This window comes from Uloborus diversus, chromosome 2, assembly GCF_026930045.1.
Source record: "Uloborus diversus isolate 005 chromosome 2, Udiv.v.3.1, whole genome shotgun sequence".
NCBI lineage: Eukaryota > Metazoa > Arthropoda > Arachnida > Araneae > Uloboridae > Uloborus > Uloborus diversus.
In genome coordinates this window covers 86,774,214-86,801,152 of record NC_072732.1, presented here as the reverse complement: position 1 = coordinate 86,801,152, position 26,939 = coordinate 86,774,214, and the positions used below count along the sequence as shown (strand labels likewise).

Here is a 26,939-nt window from a genome sequence, read left to right as displayed (position 1 = left end):
TTTAACATGACTGATTAAATTACCTCAAAAAAATGTGAAATATGGCCTCCAAAACCTGTCCAAATGGCCACCGTAGACTTCGCTCTTCCAATTCAAAGTTCGATTGTCGTGAAATAACTTGAGAAAAGTCTAGTTGGAATTTTTAGTTTTTATTTTCGTTGAATAACTCAACCCACCCAGTAAAAAAATCATTTTTCATCGATCATTTTTGTACAATTTTGAGAAGAGACGGGGCAAGCCCCTTCACCGTTGGAAGTGAGCGGGCGCTTGCCCCCCCCCCCCCTTTCGAACTAGCCGCCTATGTGAGCAATTTATAGCTTAGACGGAAAAGGAAAATGCACCAAAATCTATAAGTTCTGAAAAAGCAATTTTAGACTACATGCAAAAAACCAGACGTCTTTGCTGTTGGATGTCGGAAGCGGAACGGAATTTCAGGGAACGGGAGAGCTCTTATCGGAAATTTTTTGAAATTGAAGTTTAAAAAAGCAGTTTTGGTACGGAGATGAGGTTTTAGGGGATGGAGGGGAGAAGGAAGTAATAGGTCAGATAAACTACCCAAGGTCCCCAGAAGAATCTTCAAAGCTGAAATCTAAAATTGTAAATTTGGACAATATTGTGTAAAATGAAGGGAAATGGGAACAGGCAGAGTTTCCCTGCCTACTGAATTATTTTTTAAAACTTCAAATAAGTTTATATGAATTTTGGTATTTTGGTAGGGAATTGGGGGCTCTTCTCAGAAACTTTGTCCAAAATTTTAGTCTCAATTAGGTGATGTTTGAAGAAAATGGAGAAGGAAGGAATTTAGTGATCTCCTGCGGAAAACTTTCATAATTGAGAGCTTTAAGTCGCAATTTTAGACTATCAGGGTGATGTTAATGGATTCATTGACTCTTGGAAAATTTTTCAAAATTGAAGTGTTAAAAACTCAATTTTAGGCCCTATTTGGTAGCAATAGAGGAAAAGGGAGGAGAATCCTCCCGGAAATTTTTCGGAACTGAAATCAATTTTATGCTATCCAAGGGGGAAGGAAGGGTTTGAGAGATTTGTCGTGGTAGTATTTTCTAAAAAGGAAATTGTAAGTTATTGTGCTGATGCTAAATAAAGGGGTCATTAGTTAGGAAAATGTTTCAGAGACCTTCCCCACGAAATATTTCAAAATTTAAAACTTAAAAGTACTGTTTTAGGCTACCTTTGGAGACGTTAGAGGAGAAGAAGGGGAGGAGGATCGTGAAATTTATGATTCTTCCTCCCTTGGAAATCCTTTGAAATTCAAAAGTGAATGATGTAATCTTAGTCAGTTTTTTGTGATAAAGTTGAGGTAAGAGTGGACGTTTGAGTAATGAGTAGCCTTTTCTTGATTTTTTTTGAAATTGAAGTCTTAAAAAACGCATTTTTAGTTACGTTAGGAGATATATGTCAGGGTTTGGTGGCTTCCCCGAGAAATTTTTTGGCCTTGAAGATATAAAAACCAAATTCCAGGCCATGTGTATAAACGTTAGAAGATGAATGGCAATATGCTTCCTTTAAAATTGTTTTGGGGATGTTTTACGTTTATTAAGCATGCAGTATTTGAAGTTTATCATTTATTCATTTATTTTTCAGAATTGCACCTACGTTAGCGTTGATTGTGTATTAAAAAACTGTCATTGCTGATGAATTTTAAGATTTTTTATCAACACAAATAAAGAAAGTAAAAAAATAGTAAAAGTAAATGTATAAAAGATATAAATTAAAAAGTCATTGGAAATTCCTGAAATTTCGGAGTCTCGGGTAAATCTCCGCATTTTTCATGTGATAGTGAGTTCCTGGGATAGGGGCCCTTGACCCTTACGTTATAGCGGACCGTATTAATTGCTGATAATCATTAAAAATTTGTATTTTGGTTCCCCACTTCCTAGTTCCTTTCTCTTGACCGGAAGCTTTAGGGTACAGAGGGTGCGGCCTTACATATGGATTTAAAAATGTTCAACTGGGTATATGTTTTATTTTTTTCTTCTGGAAATTTATTGGAAACTAGTAGTTCTGGACATATATTTGCTAACTTTAATAGGGATGCTAAAAGCCTCAGGAAATTCTCCCTACTCCCTTAATCGCACTGTAAGTAGCTCCATGCTCCCAAATTAAATTTCAGTTAAGCATATTATGATTCATATGAATTAAGTTCATTTGAATTTTTTATTTCCTTTATTTTCTTGTTTATTTTTAAGAGGAAAAATTTTTTTTTAGAGCGGGGCCCCTGCTGGCACGGGGCCCCATTGGGCTCTTTTGCTCTAATCGGCTTAAGGCCGGCTCTGAGGGGGCCCCAAAGTTTTCACCGCCTAGGATCTCAACTTGACTTGAACTGTCACTATGAATGGATACAGTTACTGCTAAAGATATGTGCATAATACAATAATCATTATAAACTTAGGTCATCTTCAAAATTTGCAGATAAATTAGTGAAAAACTAAACCTATTACTTTTATTGATACATGATTGAAAGCCAAAGCCATCATACTGAAAAATTTATCTATCCTTTGTATATTGTTTTTCATACCTGCAGATAGTTTTGAGTTATCTCTACAGGTGTTTTGTATTTTATTTTACTATGTTTGAAACATTAGAATACAAATTGGAAAAAATATCTATACCAATAGGATGTTAATAATAAGTATGAAATATAAAGAGTTAGCAAGAACTGAGAAAAATTAGAAATACCTTTCTCCTCAGAAGCATTTCCTCCAGTTATATTACAAGCAGCAAAATTTGTGCCTCTTACTGTAATTAATTTCACAGGATCTTTAGATTTCAATGTCTGAATAGCATTACCTAAGAGCAAAGTATAACTAATAAAGCTAAATGAAATCTGATTGACAAGCAAAAAGTTAAATAAATATGCTAAAATTAGGAAAAAATATTAAATTGTACACAAAGGTACATGTCTCATAACAAGTAACAAATGGTTTGGCCTATGATTGCATTTTCCTCAAAAAACAAGAACACTAAAACATAAAAATCAAAACAGGATGTCATTGCTAAAGCTTTTCATAAAATGTTATTTAAAACAAGAAGATCCGTCCTGAACTAAACAAGTCTTCTTTCTCTCGCCGTATACTAATATTGGCTTTTTAGTATCTGATAAATATTCTCAAAATTAGCTAAAATCGCAAATTATTTAAAACAGAACTTTTTAACATTTTAAGCTGATTCTTGGAAATAAAATATACATTATCCATCTAAAAAATTAGATGCGTAAAAAATAAACGAACAAATAAAGTAGTAACACCTTTTAAACAAAGCAGTCAATATAGTTTTCCCTTTAAAGAAAATCTGTAATCGCTTCCAAGAAGGAAAAAAAGGTTTGTTTTTCCCCTGTTGCCAAAATAATTAAAAAATGAAAAATGTACGCTCAAAAACAATTAAAAAACAAAAAAATGTCAACTTAAAGGAATAATTTTCATAATAAAATTAAAAAAAAAAAATTGTAGGAAGAGCTGCAGGTGGCTCTTGGGTAGTAACACAGGATTGATGGGATACAGAAAAGAAAGAGAGATGCTGCATTCACAATATTTCTGATTGCATGAAAATTAGTTTTAAAGTTTTTAAAGAATAAATGTAATAAGGCTAGAAGAAATTAAAAAGCAAAATTTTATCAAATTTTATTTGAAATGCAAACAACATTTAATACAAATAGTAGCTAAATAGCACCAAAAACTTAAAATATTTTGCAAAAATCTAGATTGCAAAAACTCATTAACGTAAACATTTCAACAACAATTTTTTTTATAAAAAAAAAAGAATATGTTCCTAAATGGCTATGGCATTTGATGGGTTCTTTTCTTCATTGTTTTATGAAAGAGAAAAAAGAGCAAAACGTTTGAGTAATGAGTAGCCTTTTCTTGATTTTTTTTGAAATTGAAGTCTTAAAAACGCATCTTTAGTTACGTTAGGAGATATATGTCAGGGTTTGGTGGCTGCCTCGAGAAATTTTTTGGCCTTGAAGATATAAAAACCAAATTCCAGGCTATGTGTATAAACGTTAGAAGATGAATGGCAATATGCTTCCTTTAAAATTGTTTTGGGGATGTTGTGTTGGGGAAAAAATTCAAAGAGCTTTAACTCAGAATTTATAAAAATAATTAGTAATTTGGTGAATGCACATTTAATTTGTTAACCTTTCTATTTTTCCAGCTTTATTTGCAACTAAATGAGGAAAAGCATTTTTTTTTCAATCATTTAACACCAGGTTGTCTGTTTTTTTTCACTTTGGAAAAGCGAGAAAAAAAATCATTGCACACAAAATATCGTATTTTAATTGGAATAACAATAGTAACAGAAAATTGAGTAAATTCAGCAAAATTTATCATAAGATGCCTCAATAATAAATTATAATCAAAAACTTTCATCAATTGTACAGTGCAATCACTATCTTGCAATGATGACATCACAGGATGAATAAAATTATTTCAAACAAAATACTTTATGAGGCATAACTGACATTAGACTATAACGAATGCTTAAGATTTGATCCCACAGTTTCATCATCAAATTTCCCATGAAATGTCATATGTATCTCTACAACCATTTCAAATAAACATAAACATACCTGCATAAATGGTTCGGACAAAAGTTTCTGTATCTTTAATGCTAGTAATTTCAGAGATTGGAGATACATCTAATTTTGCAGCAACTCTTGGGATTAAGTTCTAAAATAAGCATAAATTCAGCTTAATAGATGTAGTTAGAGTTTAGCAAACATGTATAAATTAATATTTATGCTCAGGGCAAACTACAATATAATCCCTGTAACAACAGAATCAAGGATAGTCAAAAATAAAAGTTTTATCCCTTCAAAATGTCTCCAAATTTTATTTGAAGGAACGAAGATCTTTTTTTATGAATATATTTGACGTCATACTTAAATTTTATAACTTGTTAAAGTCAAGGAAAACAATCATTTCAATAATTTATTATAATGACTGATATAACTACCCATTAATCTTTTTTTTTTTTTTTTTTTTTTTGATTGCATCAATGCCACAAGAACAAATTAAATGACCACAAAAGCCAATAAATTTTCAAGCCTTTTACAAGAAAGCAATGTTCTCACATCAGCAAACAGATTAAAAACAAAGGTGTAGTGATTAAAAAAAAAAAAATCAAAAACTTCTTTGGCACTGGGGGGGAAATGCAGTCTTATTTTAAAATTCATGTAAAAAGTTTTTATCTTGTTTTGCTATTAAATGAGATATTTCAACATCGGTCATGGACTTCTAATTTGAAAACCAGACTAAATCATGCAAAAGAAGAGCCTACATTTTAAAATTAATTTGACATAATTGTAGATGAATATGATAATATATTTTAAAACTTTTGCCAACAGAAAAGAACAAACTAAGTAGCGGAAAAAAAAGAATTAATATGCAAGAACTGATTTCCATCTTCAATTCTTCAAAAAGTATTCAGCACATTTTATCTTTCATTCATTGCCAGAAATAGACTGTCAGAATGTTTTTTTTTCTTACTGAAAACATAATTCTTAGTGCAGTTTGGATTAAAAAAAAAAGAATGTTTGGGGTTTGAATAGCCTATATAGCAATGAATTTGCTGCATTTTCGCAGGTCTTTTGCCCTAGCATCTATTTTATTTTTCACACCACAATAATTACCTTTATAAATCTTCCTCACAAAAATGTTTCTGCTCCAAAAATCAACATGTGAAAAAGAATTTTGTCTGCTGTCAATAAAGATCACTGTAATTTTTTTTTTTTTTTTTTTGAACAAATAAGCAAAAATAATATTCTAAAATTAATTACCTTTCCAAATGCTGATGCACCAGCAAGAATGTGAGTAAAGTTGAACTGTTTCTGTGTTTCTAGTATTAACGGAGTCAATGCCTCTAAAATGTATTTCAATGGGATTATTATTTTTTTAATTTAAAAATCTAAACAACTTAAGAACAAGAACAATAAAGAATGCATCAAAATTTGAAATCTAAAGCAAAGCAGTAAGGCAAAAGATGTCATATTCACTGCTTCTGCCTTTTTGGAAAATGTTCCACATTCAGTGGCATATTTCTCAATTTCTATGTGATTTTTATAAATTCTCACCAAACTTGATAGTGTAACATTTTAGCTAAATCCTTTGGAGATCCTGGAAATTATAAACAAAAGCAAAAATTTCAATTTTTTCTTTCAGAGAAAAATTCTTCAGCTTTTTTTATTTACTATTATTATTATTTCTTAAAAAATCAAAAACTCGTCTAACTTCAAAATTTTTTAGGAATCCAATTCTATCTGTTACATATAGAAGAAAGTAAAAACATTGCAAATAGACACAATTTTAAATACAGTAGGCCCTTGTTTTAGACAGAGGTAATGTTACACGTAAATGTTGCATAAATTAAGAGTTACTGTTCTTGTTAAAATAGGGGTTAGGTTCCAGAGAGGAAAAAAAACTCCATTCTAGTGACATAATACAAAATAACTTTAACATGTACTTATTTCGAAACATATGTACACCATGGATAAAGAAAACGTGAATTAACTTATATTTTTTTTAAAAAGAGCTGGTTATGACATTCTTTTGGCAGTTATCAATTTTTTTTTCGGTGTAGTTCTTTGTCGATGCTTCCACGATCACTCTTATCATTTCCATGACCGAATCCTCCTTTCCTAACAAATCAGAAAAATCATTTGTCATTGTCAAGGAATGATTCAAAATTCATTTGTCATTGTCAAGGAATGATTCAAAATTCATTTGTCATTGTCAAGGAATGATTCAAAATTTGCAGTGAGAAAGCTTTTGATTGTGAATCATCAATAGCAGTATCTTTGTTGGTTTTGTTCTCCTTTGTCACTTCCAAGAGTTCTTTTTTCAGTGAGCTCTAAATTGTTCGAGTTCAATGACTTTCTCCTGGAAAGAGCTCTGAAACCAATCACAAAAAAAATAAAAATAAATGTACCCAGTGGCCAAAGTTCGCTTATTAGCACTTTAAAATGCAGTTTATTAAAATTAAAATGCAGTTAAAATTACGTTTTATCTGTAATCTTTGAAGTTTGGAATTTGAAAGAATGGAAAATTTTGCATATAGCCCAGTCAATAAAGGTTTCGTGTCGCAACTAATTTAGGGAAAGCTAAATTTTTGCAGGTTGTTAATACATAAAGTATACGCTAAAAAAATACAAAGTCCTGACTCCCACCCCTCTTGCTTTCTCCCCCACCCCCTCCGAAACATTTCAAGAGCAGTACTATGATTATACGCTTTTCCTGTTGCAACTAATTAGGGGAAAGCTGAATTTTGGCAGGATGTTAGTACACAAAGTACACACTAAAAAGCCACAAAGTCCCACCCCCCACCCCTTCCAAAACATTTCAATAGCGGTACTATGATTATACGCTTTTTGTGTCGCAACTAATTAGAGGAAAGCTGAATTTTGGCAGGATGTTAGTACATAATGTATTTTTTAAAAAAGTACAAAGTCCCGACCCCCACTCTTCTTGCTTTCTCCCCCACCTCCCCTCCGAAACATTGCAAGAGCAGTACTATGATATTACTTTTCCTGTCGCAACTAATTAGGTGAAAGCTGAATTTTGGCTGGATGTTAGTACATAAAGTATACACTAAAAAGCCACGAAATCCCGACCCCCACCCCTCTTGCTTTCCCTCCACCCCCTCCGAAATATTGCAAGAACAGTACTATGATTGTACACTTTTTGTGTCACAACTAATTAAGAGAAAGCTGAATTTTGGCAGGATGTTAGTACGTAATGTATTCCTTAAAAAAGTACAAAGTCCCGACCTGCACCCCTCTCCCCCCCACCGAAACATTGCAAGAACGGTACTATGATTATACGCTTTTCATGTTGCAACTAAACGGGGAAAGCTGATTTTTTTTTTCAAGATGTTGGTATACTATGTATACACTAAAAAAACACAAAGTCCCTACCCCTATTGCTTCCCCCCCCCACACCGTCCGAAACATTGCAATAGCAGTATTATGATTATACGCTTACAGCTCGAAAACTAATGATGATACTGGAGTATTCCTTTTTTTATTTCACTTCTTACAATATTATAAACCAGTGGTGTCCAACCTACGTCCCACGGGTCATATCCGGTCCATGAAACTGATCAGTGTGAACCGTTGTTTTGCGAAATGTTACAACTCAAGGACTATGTAGCAACTGGTTTCTGAAAAACAGGTTGCATTGTATTTCAAACTGTATCTGTCGTAAAGCTAGGTTCGATTGCACATCTATGTGTGGACACTGTAGTGGAATGCACTATAACAATATTTCGGACCAAACCAACGAAATATTAGAAGATGGCCCCTTATTACATTGTTGATCCATTTCAAGAAAATGACTATTATCATATTATTATCTATAAATTTTGTTCAAAACATTTCTTTCCAAGACGTAATGATAAAAAGCTATTAATTAGTTGAAGTTACTTTTTGGTTTTTGTTGTGAGATTTAACATATGATTAAGTTAGTAAAAATGGTGAAATTGAGGCTATCTACATAAACAGTGTATGTTTCGTTATTTGTGTATAACAGTGGTCCCCAACGTTTTCAGAAACCAATTTCTAAACGTTTGGTTAACAATTTGTAACATTGTCATTAATCGTGCTCTTTGAGTTGTAACATTTCATAAAACAACAGGCAACACGGATCAGCTTCGCGGGCCGGATACGGCACCTGGGCGGTTGGGCACCACTGGTTTATAATATTGTTAGGAGTTAAATAAAAAAAGGAACATCCCGGTAACATCATAAATTTTCAAGCTGTATGCGTATAATCATAGTACTGAACTGATCAGTGTGCAATGTTTTGGAAGGAGGGGAGGGAGCAGCAAGAGGGGTTGGGGTTGAGCTGTCTAGGTTTTAGTGTACACTTTATGTACTAACATCGTGCAAAAATTCAGCTTTCTCTTAATTGGTTGTGAAAAGAAAAGCGAATATCATAGTACTGCTCTTGATGGTCTAAGTATTTCAGAGAGTGGGGGGGGGGGGGGGCACGAGGGGTAAGGGTCGGGATTTTGTTTTTTTTTTTTAGTGTTTTCTTTATTTACTAACGTCCTGCCAAAATTCAGCTTTCCCCTAATTAGTTGCGACACAAAAAATGTATAATCATAGTACTGCTATTGCAATGTTTCGGAGGGGGTGGGGGGAAAGCAAGAGGGATGGGGGTCGGGACTTTGTGGCTTTTTAGTGTATACTTTATATACTAACATCCTGCCAAAAATCAGCTTTCCCCTAATTAGTTGCGACACGAAAAAGTATAATTATAGTACTGCTCTTGCAATGTTTCGGAGGGGGGTGGGGGAGAAAGCAAGAGGGGTGGGAGTCGGGACTTTGTATTTTTTTAGTGTATACTTTATTTGCTAACATCCTGCAAAAATTCAGCTTTCCCTAAATTAGTTGCGACAAAGCCTTTTTTTTTACCTTTATTGACTGGGCTAATAAATACACTTGCAATGCCTCATCCGTGTAAAATCAAAACTCGTCAAATAGAATATTGGTATCAAATCTTACATTGAGTATAATCAAATCTAAATAAAATAAACCTTCATGAAACGAGGGTCTACTGTATAGCCAAAGAGCATTTTTATGACATCTGTACTGCAATTAGAAATAATAATAGATAAGAAATAAAATTCATCTTCAACACATATGAAATGTATTCAGTATAGTTCTTCAAAATAAATACAAATCTTTAAAAAGAATGTACCAGGTAATAATCCTTTAAATGCTTCATTTTCAGCAGCCAGTATCTTAGTAACTCCCTCAGCCTTTGCAAGTTCAGACACAATCTAAAAATAGTTCAAAATTTTCAAGATTCAATTCTTCGTTACATAAATAAGCAACTTAATATTGAAGGTAAATAATTTCGTCACTTCTTATTACAATGTTATAGCAAATAATATGGAGATGAAAAATATTTAAAGTATAACTTTAACAGTAAGGTTTGGTGTTAATTAAACTCTAGAAAATGTATTAAGGCAAGTCCGCAAAAACTTACCGGTGCAGTTTTAGTTCCAGCTACTAGAAGCGTAACTTCATTACCTAATTGTTTAGCAGCAGTAATTGCGTTTAAAGTTATTGGCACAACTTTTCCATCACTATGCTCAGCAATTACCAGGGTACTTTTCAGTCTTCGTATCACAGATAAACTACACTGAAAAATAAAAGCAGACATATTTAATGAAAAAGCCTGGCGTGGTTATTTAAAATATACCAGTGCATGAAATGCAGGGCCGACGTCAAGGGGGGGGGTGCTTCACCCTCCCAGTTTTTCAGAAGTGGGGCCGCCAATTTCCTTTTAGCGATGCAACAATCAAAGAAAAAGGCAAACTCTTCGTTGTTTGAAAAAAATCAAAATAGTAGTTATAAATGAACAATTGAAATAATCGTGACAAAAAGTATCTTTCCTGTAAAATTTGAATAGGAATTGTAATCTTAAAACACAATTTTAGAACAGCCATGATTCTCTTTTATTAGGATTATCTAAGTAAGGGCTGTAGAAATGTAAGCTTCAAACCTTTTTTAACGCAAAAAAAGAGTATTCAGTAAACTATTCACTAGGCCACAGAGTGGGTATGTCTGCCTAATCGGAAACTATGAGCTCGGCTCAAATTAAAGTACTTTAGTTATTAAAGTAAAAGAGAAATTTAAAGTACTGTCAGCCCCGCTTAATCGGGTAATGGATATACGAATACCTTGCTTACAAGAATAAAACCTCCTGGAACCGAATATTTCCCCATAGACGCAATGGATCCCCACTTTATCAAATTATTTCCCCGGAAAATCGAATAATATAATCAGCTTTAGCAAATATTTTTGTTGAGAAAATTTTTGAATAAATTTGAAAGAAATTAAGTAATAACAATGATTGGTCATTGAAGGCGAAAAAACAATATTCATATTCGATCAAAACGTTTCCACTTTTCTTTTAAATTTCTTTTGCCTTTGTTATTAAAAAAAAAGAAAAGAAAAGTGCAGTCCATAATTAATTTAAATAAGGCAAATAAATATACACACTTTAGACAATGAGAAATTGATAAATATTAAATGTAAGATACGGTAGACAAGGAGAAGAAAAGGGGAGTTAGAAAACTTTTCCCAAAAAGACCTTGAGCGAGCCCCTATTATGGAATTTTTCAAAAAATAACGTATTGCAAAAAGGTGCCACAGCAAAGATTTCTTAACTCAAGTTGTAGGTTACTTTTTATAATTTCCATACATACTTGTAATGTATTGTACTAATTATTGAACTATTTTGTTGTTAAATTTAGTTTATTTAAAAAGTTTTTTAGCTATTAACTATTTCCTTTATATAGCTATCGATTTATTATTAGTAATTACGTTTTAAGACAAATGTTGTCTATTTAGAAAGGTAAATAAAATTTCCCCGCTTGATCGAATACCCTGCTTTATCAAATAACATTTCTTGGAACAACGATATTCAATTAAGCGGGGCTGACAGTATTGTAATGAATACTCACACCAGAAGTTCAAATTGTTTGAACGTAAAAATCGTGAGTAAATTAAAGCTTGATCAAGAGATGCAGGAGGCACATTTAAAATAAAATGAAATGGAATAAATAAGACCTAAGGTATCACAGGAAATTATCACATCAGTTCAAATTGTTAAAAGTTCTTTTTCTGGGGCCACAGACGCTTGTATTTCAAGAAAAAAAAATATTAGGCTGGAAATTGAAAATTTTACTATGGAAATTCCAAGCAAATAATCGTGTTCGGCAAAGGAAAATTGGATAACAGTATTACCACAGTATGTTTATCAACAATTAAAATTTGAAATGAAGATAGGGACATAGCCAAGCTGAGGGAAAAGTGGGGAACTCCTAACTCTTTGTTTTACATACCCAAAGCTGCCTTTTAAGTGAGTTTTTAAAACTTAAGATTTTGAAAAAATTCCGGAAATACGTTCATAAACCCAATCTTTTGCCCTAATGTCATTAAAAATGCCCTACACATGAGTATTTAGGACTGCATATTCTAAAAACCATGAGTGTGCTCCCAACGTAACCCTCAAAAATGCCCTTTCAATTAATCCTTCATGGTCGAATAAATTCCGTCTATCGGACTTAAATAATAATAAAAAAAAAAACCATGAGTCTCCCTGAGGTCCTCCTCCTAATATTACTAAAAAATCCTTAAAAATTTCATTGTTAAGGCTTCAATTCAGAAAAATTTTCGAGGAAATCTCCCAAACCCCCTACCTCTCTAACAGTATTGAAAAGCCCCTACGATTGCGTTAATTGAATTTCAATTTTGAAAATTTGTCAGGGGAGGACTCCGAATCTCTCCACCCATAAACCTTAAAAAATATCTTCTAAAACTGTTTTCTACATATCAAAATTTTTTGAAGCGAATGCCCCTTTCTCTCTCACCAATATCATTGAAAAATGTCTTAACGCTCACTTTCAGTGCTTCAATTACGAAACATTTCTGTGCGTGAGCCTCTTCAAAACTCCACCCTCCTTCCCATCGAAGGTTGGTTTAAATTACATTTTCGGAGCTTTAATTTCAAGAAACTGGCGGAGCACTCAATTTTAACAAAAAATATTTATAATACGTTTTTAAGGTTTCAATTTCAAAACATTTCTGGGGGGGGGGGGCATCTCTCTTCGCCTTAATATCACCATAAATCGTCTAAAACTGCATTTTTCGAACTTTATTTTCAAATTTTGCCCGGGGGAGGGCCTCCGAACCCCCCTTACCTGTCACAATCAGAAATAATTCACAATTGTGTGCTTGGAGTTGGAAATTTGAAAAATATAATCGGGGATGACCCTAAGTCTCTTCCGCCCTTAACATCACCATAGATCGTCTAAAACAATGTTTTTCAAATAACAATCTTGAAAAATTCCTGGAGGAGAGCCTCCGGGCCCCCTTTCTTGAACATAATTAAACATAAACGTACACTTGTGTTTTGGGAGTTAAATTTGGGTACAAATTCTCGGGAGAGGCTATCCTAGACATAATCTCCCTTTCCTCCCCAGGTTAAAATATAGTCTAAAACTGGGTTTTTATATCTTCGATTTCGAAAAAATGCCAGGAGATAGCCCTCTGACACCCCCTATTTCTGGGTGAATATTATCTGTACAATTAAATTTATATTGCTAGTACTAAGGTCTAGTAATATGACTATCCCAGCTAAACCAGAAGCTAAATCTCTCTCTCTCTCGGCATATTGGAACATGAGTTAGAAACAATTAAGGGGCCGCCAAATCCGTACACTCCCCCAGTTTTTTGACCTAGCAACAGCCCTGATGAAATGATTGAAATACAAGCAAAACTTGACCCAAAAGAGTTGAAGTAAAGTCTGAAAAAGTATTAGAGGACAACTGGTTCCCTTAATTTACATGTACGAAGTATCATAGTCCCCCACATTTGCTTCAGCTCTGCGATTCACCTTTTCATTCTTTGCTGATACCAGATTATGTCCCAAACCCCTTCCATTTTAATTAAGCTTATCAATAGGTACACAAAAATAAATTTAAATCTTACTTGATTCAAGTTGGTATTATTTACCATTCCAGGAAACATTCAATTTTTCCATCTAGGAATTAAGCTAAATCATGTTGCATTTTATAAATCAAATGAATGCTGATTTTAACCATAACCTCTTCAAAACTTACATGAGTAATTAAAAACAGTAGGTTGCTTATTTCTTTCTAATCTATATGTTTATCAGATAGTAGACCAGGACTCTCATTTTAAACTTTCCCTGATGTGTAAGAGGGAGAGGAGCGAGTGCCTGACATAAGAAGAAATGGTTCATGAACCAGGTTTTCATTAAATTTTGCACCTGACTAAGGCAGACAGCTAGATATTGATTGATATAAATAAGTAAAGAGAGATAATTACATTGATAGACAAATATAACTAGGCAGATAAACAGATATAGACCCCAAAGCAGAATACTTGATGATGTTCTGCAACTTAAAATCATTTGACCAGAATTGTTCTGCAAGTACTTCAAGCATTTTGTATACACAAGCAACCAACATATGTCCTTGTCCACAAATCGGGAGCGCTAAATAAAAATCGTTTCACACAGGAGGGGTTTTTTTTTTTTTAGTTTTTAAAAATTTACTGTTGCTATGCATTTCTGTGAAACCTTAACCGATTGAGATTTTCCAAAAATATTTTGTATGCTTTCTCAAATAAAGAGCAAAGATACAACATTTTATAAAAATTCGAACCTAGGTGTCAAACTATGTTTTTTTAGTTAATTTTACATATCACGAAGAAACAATTGAAATTAAATAAATAAATTACTAGAATAATAAATAAAATTAGTAGAGTTAGGATAGGCATATGATAAACATTTCAAAACTTTCTAAGAAATTGAAATATTTTCAGGATGCAAAAGGATTGAAATCTCAAACAAGATACACAATTTTCAGCGATGGACGTGCTTCAGTTATGGAAGAAATTGCAGTGGTGAAGATTGATTGGGATAAATAAGGAAAAGGGGAACAAAAAAAACGCTTGAAAAAATCAGAAACTTTTCAGATTTAGAATATAAATTTCTGCAGAAAATCTGCAGAAACTGCCCGCTTTTCTACAAATATCTTCCAACTCAAAATAGAATTTTGCACAAATTCTGCAGATTTCTTTAAGTTCAAAATAAATCTAAAGTTTCTGCAGCTGACGAATCGAATTCAACATTTTTTGCAATCTTTCCAGCGAACTATCGTGCTTTCTGAGAATTTTAAATTTTCTTTTTATTTAAAGAAATCTGCAGAATTTGTGTAAAATTCTATCCTGAGTAGGAAGATATTTGGAGAAAATCTGCAGTTTTCGCAGAAATTTCACAGAAATCTGTAGAATTTCTGCAGAAAATTTGTCTGAGTTTTTCCTCTCAAAATTTGAACAGAGTTGTTCTGCAGCTCATGCATCTGTTCTGTGAGGTACATCGCAAATTTAGTAGTATTCTGCTTTGGGGGATATAGAGATAAATGGATCGATAGATAAATATAAATACATTTAGACAGATAGAAATAAATAGGCAGATAAATAGAGTTACATTAATCGATATAAATAAATTGATAGGTAAATATAAATTTAACTGAACATTTGTGAATTGTGTTTCTTCATGGGGCTATACCTCCGCCCCCCCCCCCCTTCCCTTTTTGCTATGTTCTATGATAAAATTCTCAATTTATGAGAAAAAACATAAATATATGACAATATGTTTAGTTCAAAACGAGTAGGGTAACACCTGCGTCCATCTAATATCCAAGACATTTTACCTTGGTTTCATTAGGGTACTTGAAGTGATGGAATTTGGGATAAAATATCATAAACAAAATATTAAGAACGCAAAAAGTGTAAAAGTAATCTAACTGAAACTTCGTGACTTAGTGAACAGACAATTACGTAAACATGTCATGGCAATTGAAGCAAGATATGATGGCTTATCTAACGCATGGAAAAGAAAAGTAAAAGCTTAATTAAAATAAAACAATGTGTTAAGCAAAAGAGATTCACAAAATATCATAAAGTTAAGACATATCTAAACTACTGAATAGAATAAATATTATCTCATTAATAAGAGTATTTAAATTACCAAGCACATAAACAATATCATTATGAATAAAGTTAAAAAAAAAACTTTTAACATTAAATATACCTGTTGTACTTTAGAACGAGATATGTTTAACATTTTTGAAAAAATAAATAAAGCAATGTGCAGTAATCTAAATATTAGAGAAAGGTCAATTTCCCTTCAGAGTTCAGCAGATCTTGGGGACAGCAGAAAAAGTTGAAAACAAATATGTTCACATTGTTGCCATCTTTTTAATTATTTCAATTTGATATAAAATCGTACGCAGTCACTCAATCAATTTGTAATTTGATTAGATATATTTTGATTTCATTTTAAATTTAATTACGTCACAAGTATTTGTAATATATCAGGAGTTTTTACTTTTAAGGTAAAATATGTGATTGCGCGGATTGCGTCATTCATCATCAGACGGCAGGTTCCTCCTGACCTGAAGTGCCGAATCATGAAATTTTCAAAACAAGCAGTTGATTTGACAATGAAATGTGCATTTTTACCATCTACTTGTATGGCCATGTGAATCATTGAAAATTGCAGAAGATGAAATATTTTTCACGCTTTAAGAATTTAGTGGACCGTTTATTTACGAAGCATCTTTTTGTAACTAACACCTCGGTGGGAATTTTATTCTTAGGTGCTGGAGATGTTATTCAACAAATGATAGAGAAACACCAGTTTGAAGGGAAAACTTTCGAGACTAAACGAACTCGTAAGAAAATTTTAAATCCATGTACCCTTAATTTCAGGAAAGAAAATAGAAATTGAATTGTCGGCAGCAAAGTGAATGGGTTCATTTATTTATTTACTCATTACAATATTATTTTAACTTGTGTCTTGTCTCAAAATCTTGATCTTGAACTCTAATGTATTTTTTATAAACCGGCATGCCATCTGCAGACACTGACTAGAGCAGATTTAAACTAACTACAACTAAAAGGATAAATGACTTTCCCCATTGTCTCCACGACTTTTTTACAATAATTATGATACATATCATTTGTAATTGCTCCCAGTAATCTACCCCACGGTATGACGTTTTTATTATTATTGTACAACACTAGAGAAACAGCACAATGCGCATCACAGATTCTGGGGACAGTCTGCAAACTATTCCTTAGTTGGAGAAAAACAAAAACCTATACATTTTAAACGCAAAAATTTTTACTATATTTCTTCGATATAATCCGCAGACAGCATGCTTGCAGTTTTTAAGATTTATTCATCAAATTCCAGCCTGTTACTTTTATGTCATTTGGCTTCTTGCTCTTCAATATTTTTCCACAATAGAATTACAGTGAAACAGTGCATGGCATTGTGTGGGGTCTATGGTAGGAAGCACTCATATCTTGTCTGGTTGAACATAAAATACACAGGTGAGTCGGCAATACCAACACAAAAGAGATGGGCACCAGAATAATAATTTTTCAAGATTGGTCCTGTTGATTAATTGATTAAAATATCCTAAAACCAGCCTTGGTTAGAAATAGAAGATTGTCTTGATAAGCTAAATGAAACAGGAAACTATTAATAGCTCTGACTTTTGATAGAATGCAGGTCAAAAAAATCTGGCGATAACTATTTAAATCATCTGTAGGTTTTTTTTTTCCTTTTACAAATTGGTATAACACTAGCCTTCTTTCAAATAGCAGCCACTCCAGAGTTCCAGCTGTTGTTTAATAACTTCAAAAGCACTGAAAATGCATTATTGACGAAATGTTTTTAAAATTTTGACCCCCCCCCCTCCCAACCATCCACAGTATTAATCATAAATTATTACTGTATATGATCATAATGCAATGGTTGTTGTATACAGGATAATTGGATTTTAAATATCATTCAAATATATCATTACACATTGTGTTAAAGTACTTAATGAATGAGATATAAGAGCTTAAACCTTTTAATGGTATACGGCCTAGGAGATGAGTTATTCTCAGCTAATTTGATGCCTCTATTGACTTCTAAACAGTTTCAGAAATTTTTCACACCCAAAACATATGTTTTTTAGCAAGACTCCCCCTAAAAGTTTAGGTTATATCCATCACTGCTGGCCAAGGGTACCCATATGCAAAATTGTAAGGGGATGCTCAGATATTTTCCCCATGGAAACAGATTTCAGGACAGATTAGAGCATTGGCGTCGTCAGCTGAAATTTATTGGGGGGGACCATTTTGACTCTGTCATTTTCAAGTTGCATTAAGAAAAATTCGTTTATATATATATATATATATATATATATATATATATATATATATATATATATATATATATATGAGACAAAAACTTGACATCAAATAGAATTGGATTTACTTTTGATACAATACTTTCAAAGGTTTACATCTTGATTTACATAATTACACAATAAGAAAAAAAATTAAATACCAACAGATACATTTTTTCTAGACTGCACATGGAATACGAATATCCGTGCTATTTTTTTGTGATCAATTTCGTCCAAGATGTTTTTGTGAACGTAACATAAAACAACATGATTCAACCGCTTTTGTGTCATAGTCGACCTTAGATACAATTTCAGCTTTCTCAGCGCAATGAAGCTTCTTTCAGCTTTACACGACGAAGGGCGGCACACGAAGAGTAGCCGCACCAAATTTTCAACATTTTGAAACAGTGGACAATTGAATTAACCGTTCTTAATGGATGAAATCATCAAAAACGAAATCTAGCTTCATTGAATCAGCCGCTTTATGGAATCAAAGCTGTTTAGAACAAAATGTGACTCATATATAAGCCGCGACAACTGTATAATTAAATTTTATATTACATAGTGATAAACCCTGCAGTTCTAAGTTCTTGGCACAAGTTGGATTCGAAAGAGTTTAGTTTGATGTTTTTTAATTAAAAAATTAAAGTATATAATTCACCCTTATGACATTTACGAACCTACGAAAAACACAAATACAAAAATAAAATAAGACACAAATAACTAAGCTCTCATAATATCATATTTTAATAATGCAACCTTTTAAAATATTTTCTTAATTTTTTCAGGTTTTTTGTAACAAATGCACCAAAATTTTGCTTTTTTGTTGAATCCTTCATACACTCAATGCATAAGCAACCAAAAAACAGCAATAGCCATGCCCATGTACTCGTATATACCTTAATTTTTGATTTCTCAAAGTCAGCGGGGAAAGTGCCCCTCCTGATCCTCTTTAAGTGATAGGCCTGCCTTGAGAGGCACACCCCTCATATTGAAAAGTACTGGCCTACACAGAGAACAAACAGCATTTGGTGCATAATTGAATTCTGATCAGCGGACGATGGGAAAGAGATAGAGAAATGAACTGCTTTTTTCTGACACGTGACAATAAGTTTTAAAATGGTTATTTCAATAAAATTTGTTCAGTAAAGCAGGATTATTAATGGATAATTTTCTGTTAAGCTTTAATAACTAAAAGGAGTATTATTTATTCCATTAAAATTTATAAAAGATGAAACATTTCAAAAAAAAAGAGAGAGAGAGAGAAAGTTGAGCGCATTAGCTCGGATAGGACTCATAATGTCAAAATATTGACTGTAAAGCATACCTGATTAACAGGCATTCAGGGGCTACTCGATAGGAGGTCACTGTGAACTTTCATAAACTTTCCTTTTCCAGAAAATTCTGACGAGTCTTCAAATTTTGAAGTTTTTTGTGAAATATTGCATTAAAAGGAGATTCTTATTAGATAGTGATGTGGGTAGTAGTGATGTGGGTAATTAGTAATTTCATTCAGAAAATCGCGAAATAACCTAATCTGAATAGTATAAAATCGGGGAATCCCTGCGTGATACACTAAACAGAATGGTACTTACCTATCACGGTCTTTTGACTTTTTAAAAATGGTTCCGTGGATGTTGTTGATGATTCAGTAGTTAAAAATTGCTCAGGTTCATTTGACGTAGAAGGTTTGCTACATTTTCCCGTTTCAAGTCACCTATCCATAGCTGTAATTGAATATGTAAAAAAAAATATTTTTACCAAAAATGGAGCGCTCTTCAGGTCACTTACTCTCAAGGAGACTAAAAGACAATATGAAATTATTTTTGTTTTTGTCGGAACGTTTCCCAATAGGAAAGCTCCTTTTATTTCTGTTTTTTTTGTTTTTTTTTTCTGGTCATCTTGCGCTTCTTTTTTCGTTGGTCTATTGGAAGTGACATCACAGTATCCATCGTTACGATCCGACTTACGATTTGCTTTTGAAATTGCACGTTCATTTTTAGACTCCTCCTCTTTTTTTCTGTAACGTAACGCTTTTTTGGTCAAATTTGAGATGCCGCAAACACATTTGAGAAACCGCGCTTCGGTAAGGTACTTTGAAGCCACGTGTTGAATAATGACAAACACATGACACGTCCTTTCCCTTTCTACCCCAAACTTAACCTTTGACCAGCTAAGTGGTTTTCTAAATTTTTGAGCATCCTTTGGCCAGAGTGTTGTTGCCAGCTGCAAAAAACCGCCAAAGAGGTCAGGTGTCTCATTTTGTTTGGGTAACGTCGGGGTCGCTATGAATTGAATGGAATCGGAGAAACAAACACTGCCAAACTTGAAACAGAAACCTGGAAGCGCCGAGAAACGAGATAAGAAAGAAAGGGGTAGAAACTCAGATCCCCGTCTGACTTCTGTTGAGTCGTAAAAAGGGGGGGGGGAGTTGTCCATCTAGTTTCAGTATCTTAAAGTTGTCCCACTGTTTCCCCCTAAATAGCAACAAATACGCTGGAATGACTTTCAAGCAGGGCTGTGGAGTCGGAGTCGAACTGATTTTGGGGCAAAGGAGTCGGAGTCATTAGAAAACATTCCGACTCCGACCTTCTTTTTTACTTTCATTTTCACTGACTCTCCTTGCATTTTTTAAAAACTGACTAGCAATTGGTTCGATTACACGTATAAAAAGCTACTAATGAGAAAATAACTGCGATTATGGCAATCAGCTAACTTAAGTGCTTTCCGAACTTTCTGTAGCCGTCCCCTAGTTTGCTTGCTTTTCAACTTAACAAATAGCAACTGTCAGCAAACGGTTTTGTTGCCTAACATTTTCAAGTAATCACTTTCAAATAAAAATAGAAAGATAGTGTTTTGTTTAATCTCAGTTATAAAATAGTTAAAGGAAAGTAACAATTTAGTAAGTCGAGGCCCGTAGCTCGGGTGGAAACTTTTGAGAGTGTTCGGCAAATTTGCAAATAAGTTCTGGCATGAAAGCACGAATCTAAAAGATCCGATGATTTTTTTTTTTTTTTGTCAAGACCATTTCTATATGCTTAATTCTCCATAAAAAGTATGGGAACAAAATAAGTGTAAATGATTTCTTGGTTACAACTCTCAATAATTGCAGTTAATCTTTAAATCTTCATATTAAGGTTAATTATAAAGCAGACTATAAAATTTAAATTAAAAATTTAGCAAAGAAGAAATATAGGTATAGCAAAAGCTATTCGTACAAATTTGTATACCGCCACATTTTGTGCAAAATTTGCTCCTGACATATATGTGTCTTACTTTCGTTGAAATTGAAAAGTTAAATATAATTTAAAATATGTTCAAGAAAATTTTCAGAATTAAAATGTTTATATTTTTTACAAACTCTGAAATTAACTTTGATTGTCACCTACCAGATGGGTGTCACCCGGGGCAAACCACCCCTTCTCAAGAACTTAGACTTAGAAAAAAGCTTTTTTTCTTTCAAGTTGCAACTTTCAAAATTTGAAAGCACACGATTTTATCAATATGTATTTGTTAAACATTAAAAGGGGGCAAATTACAAGTAATCCTTTTAAATTATTGAAACAGAAAAAAATGGTATTTTTAAGTCATCTCACTTTGAACTCGTAACTATTGGAAAATTTGATTTTCTAATTGAATTTCTGACGTTGTATGCATCTTACGTTTACAATTAAATACAAAATGCGAAATTTTCATGGAAAAGGATTAATATTTCAATCTCTGTTTGTGGTTTTTTCCCCCTTCCTGAAGGGGGAGAGGGAATTGAAAAAAATACAATAAAATAAAAATAAAAAAATCTGGAGTCGGAGTCGAGCGTTTAAAAAATCCAGGAGTCGGAGTCGGTCATTTTCCTTCCGACTCCGCAGCCCTGCTTTCAAGCTGGGGAGGCCGGTGACACGACTATGGATGGCTGACATTGCACTCGGGAGAAGGTGTCCCCTTTCTAGCATCCTCCACTGAAGCTCGTGTGCGCAGAGAGCAGAGCAATGGTTTGTCATTGGAGTTCACTTTCCGACTTTCTGTTCACTATACATATCACCTATTTTGTTTTTATTTAGTTCTTTTTTTTTCGATGTTCATTTCGTTTTATTTGATATGAATTAAACATGGTAAATTATGTATTATGCAACTGTTTAAAGTCTTCAAAGCAAAAATAATTTCCCCAAAATAATGAATTTCATCTTGACAATTATCGAGGGGGTCCGGTCCTCAAACATTGGGGGGGTCCGGACCCCTTGGACCCCCCTGGCCGCGACGCCCATGGATTAGAGTCATTCAAATTGGATATTTTTAATAACTTATTCATTAATGACTGGGGAAGAAATGTTTTTACATTTTTGAAAAGAAAAAAGTACTAAAAGCAAGGAAGTTCTAATTTCTAAGGAGGGGCTCGAGCCCCCCCCCCCCCCCTTGCCCTCCTATATGGGTGCCCATGCTGCTCGCAGCTTTTCTAGTTTTTGGTAGTGACTCATTTATTTTTGGCATGCTTTCTGATGCTGGGTAATACAGTATTAACATGACAACTTTTTTTGTTAGAATGACGTTATTCATTTTAGAATTACACAATCATTTCTTTCTTTTTTCTTCCCCTACACAGTTTTAAAATAATTTTAACTAAGGAAATTTTTTTTCAGGTAATATGATGATTTCGGGCAGTGTTTTTGGAGTAGCAGGACATTATTGGTACCAGTTCTTGGAATTCAAATTCCCCGGACAAACAGTGAAAGCTGTGTCCAAAAAGTTGCTGTCAGAGATGGTTGTCGGTCCTCCAATCTTTCTGGGGTTTTTCATAGCTATTGGTTTTCTTGAGAAAAAACCACCTAAAAAAAGTTTCGAAGAATTTAAAAAGAACTTTTTATTAATATGTGTGGTAAGTATGCTTTATTTATCCAAGTACTAAGCAGATGAATAGCTAATGAATCTAGCTCTAACTAGGCTGTTTAAAGTCAGTTTATCAATTTCATTGATATTAAGAACTTTCTTCAAACTATTTGTTTCATTGCAAGTGATGACGTCTTCCAGTAAACTATTCCAAATTCTTACAGCACTTAAGAATTAATTCTTCTTAACTTTTAATTAAATTCGAGAATTTTTAATAGCATGGAATGTTAAGACTTCTGATTCTCTCCTGTGCTAAAATTTAACTCGTCAACATCTTTCATGTTAGTAAATTTGAGGAGCTGAATCATGTTTGCTCTGACTGCCCTTTAATATTTAAACTTGTCAAATTATAATTTGTGTAAGTATTTGTTTAGTATATGATTGTAAGCATTATATTTTGTTTTATATTGAAACTTTTCCCTCATTTAAAATAATTTAAACGTTAAAATCCTCCAAAAGACATTAAAATGATCTGAGTGAAAGAAATTGCTAGAAAACTTGCTCCTTGTCATATAGTTTTCCTTGAGCTACCTGTCTCACAAGACTTGGGAAAATTTTATTTGACTGCTAACATTAGGAAAAATGCTTTTTGTCTCCAAGTTCCATAGTTGATAAAAGATCAGTGGGGTTCAAAATCAAAAGAGACAGTGTAGTCGGAATTCAAGATATAAAAGTTTTGGAAAATTTCATTTGAAACACACATAGATAAAAACATTGAAATAATGCTATAAGTGCCGGGAAAATGAAAAATTTCAAGGTTTTTGAGATAAACAAGCTTGACTTCATGCCAAGTTGTGAGCTCTCAAAGTATATTGCTTTTAATGCATTATGTTTTTCCAAAATTTGGTTATTTCTTCAAATACCTGTCAATTAGTTCTTTAATGTTTGTTTAAAAGTAGCTAATAGTATTACTGTTTGAACCTTTGAAATGAGATGAGGGATGAAAGAAGTGTGAACCAATATCCTCTTCATTGCAATCTCAAGTCTTCACCAGTGGAGCGTTGGAAGATATCTTGGAGATATATTGGAAGGTTTCTTTCATTAGTTTCATTCAGAAGGTTTCATTGGACACCTTTTGTATTGTAACTATGTGAGTTGAGATCTTAGCCACAATGTGTTCTAAATAGTGTATTAGACTTGCTTCTTCAATATACTAATTTTTGTCCAATGGTTTGAACTGTGGGCTCCATGTTATTTCTAAATGTCTTGGAACATTATCTCTTATGAGAGTATTGTGTACAATTCAAGACTTAACTGTACCTTACATATCTCAAAGCCTTGCTTACTATTGGCAGCAAACGTAACCTGGCAGCAACCTTATGGTGTGGTAAGGGATCTTCATAGCTTTCACAATGCTCCCAAGTTAGCTTTTTCCCTAGCTATAGAATCTTTTTTGTTCCTTAAAATGTCAACTTTACTGTGCTTCATTGAATTGACCATAACCTAACCTTTCACCTAAGATTTTCATTTCTTTTTTGCAGGCAGACTGGGGAGTTTATGCTCCACTGCAAGCCTTGAATTTCTTTTATGTTCCAATAAGATATAGATTTTTATATGTGAGTGCTCTTTGTCTAGCATATGATGTATTTTTATCATACATTTTGCATAAGGTAAGCATAACTACTTTTCATATTGTTTTTCCTATTTTTTAAATCGTATAAAGAAAATCAAATTTTACTTAAAGACACTATATTTACCATTTAACAATACCGAATGATTCTTATTGTTTCATTTTGTATCTGTCTGTATATGTATCAATGTTAGAAATTATCAGTCATGTGTGTTTTGTAACCAAACATTTTGTTTTAAGTCCAGATCTCTAAACCCAGGTGCCAGTTTTACAGCTAAAATTTTGAATCATCATCTTTCGCAGTGCATTGGTATTGTGACCAACAATTGATGTTAAGGTATAGGAAGAAAAGTTTTGCTGCTTTTAAATTACCAAGCTACCAACTTATGATTTTTCATACGATGTATGAATTTTTTCAAGCACCTACAATTCTATTGGACATAAAACTGAGAACCCAGTGCTTTCTCTCAATTGTGCTTTTTTGTGATTCCTCCCCCCTCCTGCTTTCCACTTTTATTATGCTTTTTACCCAATTTTCTCTTAATTAGGGTTTTTTAAACCCATTTGTTACTTTGTCCTATTTCCTTGATTTTATGAAAAATAATATAATTGTATCACAGGAAAAAAAATTCCTTTTTTTTTCCCCAAACATCTACTGTTTTAAGATTTTGTTGTTTAACTAAAATCTAACGAACCAAAATTGGACAGTAAAAAAACTTCTCTTTTATTACCTTACAGTCCATTTTGCATACCTTCCAACTTTTATACATTTGAGGTAAAATTTCTGCATTTTAGCTGCTGTTACGCTTTTATGCAGTAGTCCAGATTTTTTATGCATTTTCTAATACTTTTGCATCTGCTTCTGTAACACTTGCTCATTTTTATGTGTTCTGTGATTGTGTTGCCTAGATATCAATACCTTTGTTTTGAGAATTAGTTATAATCCTTCATTCCTGTATTTATCTTCTGTTGAGATAAACTTGCATGCTCATCTTTTTGCCTCACCCGATTGAAAATTTCTGACCAGTTGCATCCAAGTTAGATAATGCCAACATGGTTTTCAAAATTTATCCTGAATCAATCCTCAATACGTTTTTCAATCATAAATCCTGCGGGAGCCAGCACGATTTGTTGTGAGCAGTGGTGTTCCCATAAGGTATACTTCCAAAACGGCATATACTCTCAAACATTTTTTAGACATATAGCGTATACTCTCAAGCTTCAAAAATTTTCATATTTTGACATATTATGTATATGATTGCATGCACATATTGTGCCTAGTGGATTACTGGGAGTATACCTTCAGAAAAATTGATGGAATATCAATGGTTGTGGGATTGAGAGTATAATCCCACAAGATTTATTTTCCCCCCCAACTTCTGCCATTTATAAAAACAGATATTTCACCAGTATCATTTGACTCGCCTCCTTATTGAGTCTGAGCTTGAGATGTTTCTCATTGCTGTACCTGTAATATTTTTGAATGTATAGTATTTCAAAGGGCGATTCTCGAAAAAATGTCCTGTGCGTAATCCTAAGTTTTTTATTTTATTCTAGTAACTATTAATTAAATAAGAGAATAACTGTTATGCTTTGGTAGTATATTAAAGCATGTATTATTCTCCAACTGCAGTATTTGTTTAGCTGGAAAAAATAAAAAACGTAATGTTACGCGCGGGAAATTTTTTCAAGAATCGCCCCAAAACCAATGAACCATCTGTAGTAATTTGGTGTTTGTGTGAAATGGCTACTATTCACTCTTCACAGAAGAAAAAATAATGTTTCATTGCTATGTGTTGTTGTTCATCTTTTTTTACTCAAAGAATACTTACTAAATAAAAACATTCTAAGCTACTCTTTTAGTGAAGCCATCTCTCAATGTGGAAGTTTTTTTTTGCTAGAGACTTAAATGATGATTTTAGTGAGTTTTTATTGCATTTTTGGTGATGAAATTTCAGAAGTTCTGGAGCATATATTAAACAATAGCAGAAGTGTCTGTAACAAATGTCTAATATACGTTTTATATTTAATTTAGGAAGAAAATCAAGCATTAACTAAAAAGATTGAATGAGAAGATCTTCATATAACGAAAGCTGAAAGGAAATTTAAAAGAATATTTTTGAATAATTAGTTCTAAAGCTCCAAACAGTGCAGGGGTATAGAGTCAATTGAGGGCATTTGGCCTCAAGCTGTACTTTGTAATCTGTACATATGAGGTAGTAAGAAGTAAGGAAGAGGATAAGAGGAAACTTTTTAAAGTTCTGAGTAAAACATGTTTAAAGTACAGGTAGGCTTTCATTGAAAAATATTATGTCATGCTGTATGGCAATACCTAACAGGGCTTCTAGTACAATATCTTGTCCCAAAACAGGGGAAAGTTTCTCCTACCATTTGTAATAGTTTATTCCAAACTTTAAATTTCATCACTTCCCTCTCCCCCCTCTTTGCTTCTCACTGCAGATTTCGTAGTTGTCTTGATATTTCTGATTTAAAATTAAAAATAATAATTAAAAAAAAATTCAGTGCTCCTAACAGGTTTTTAGTTTGTCCCTTGGGAAAACTGCACCAAATACGGATTTTAATTTTAACTTTTAAAGTTTAATTTTAGCGATGCAAAATTGAAAAAATGCGCTTTTAAAGACTTGAAACTAAAAAAGGGACTAGCTAGAAGCCCTGGAGTTTGCAC

General features: G+C 33.0%; 2 protein-coding genes across 2 annotated transcripts in view; one reads left to right on the top strand and one right to left on the bottom strand.

Moving 5' to 3' along the window:
- Positions 1–15,782, bottom strand: part of LOC129216396 (electron transfer flavoprotein subunit alpha, mitochondrial-like) — a 73,385-nt gene extending 57,603 nt beyond the window's left edge. Inside the window, exons 1-6 of the mRNA XM_054850610.1 lie at positions 15,648–15,782; positions 10,005–10,160; positions 9,714–9,795; positions 5,795–5,877; positions 4,586–4,685; positions 2,698–2,808 (exon numbers count right to left, since the gene is read on the bottom strand). Coding sequence (XP_054706585.1) covers positions 2,698–2,808; positions 4,586–4,685; positions 5,795–5,877; positions 9,714–9,795; positions 10,005–10,160; positions 15,648–15,680 — 565 coding nt within the window. The 5' untranslated portion in view covers positions 15,681–15,782. The remainder of the gene's footprint in view (positions 1–2,697; positions 2,809–4,585; positions 4,686–5,794; positions 5,878–9,713; positions 9,796–10,004; positions 10,161–15,647) is intronic.
- A 339-nt stretch (positions 15,783–16,121) lies between these two features.
- LOC129216395 (mpv17-like protein 2) lies at positions 16,122–26,324 on the top strand. The gene is made up of 4 exons (XM_054850609.1): positions 16,122–16,290; positions 22,437–22,672; positions 24,165–24,293; positions 26,289–26,324. Exons 1-4 carry the CDS (start codon positions 16,122–16,124, stop codon positions 26,322–26,324), a joined length of 570 nt encoding a protein of 189 aa, XP_054706584.1.
- Positions 26,325–26,939: the final 615 nt, after the last annotated feature.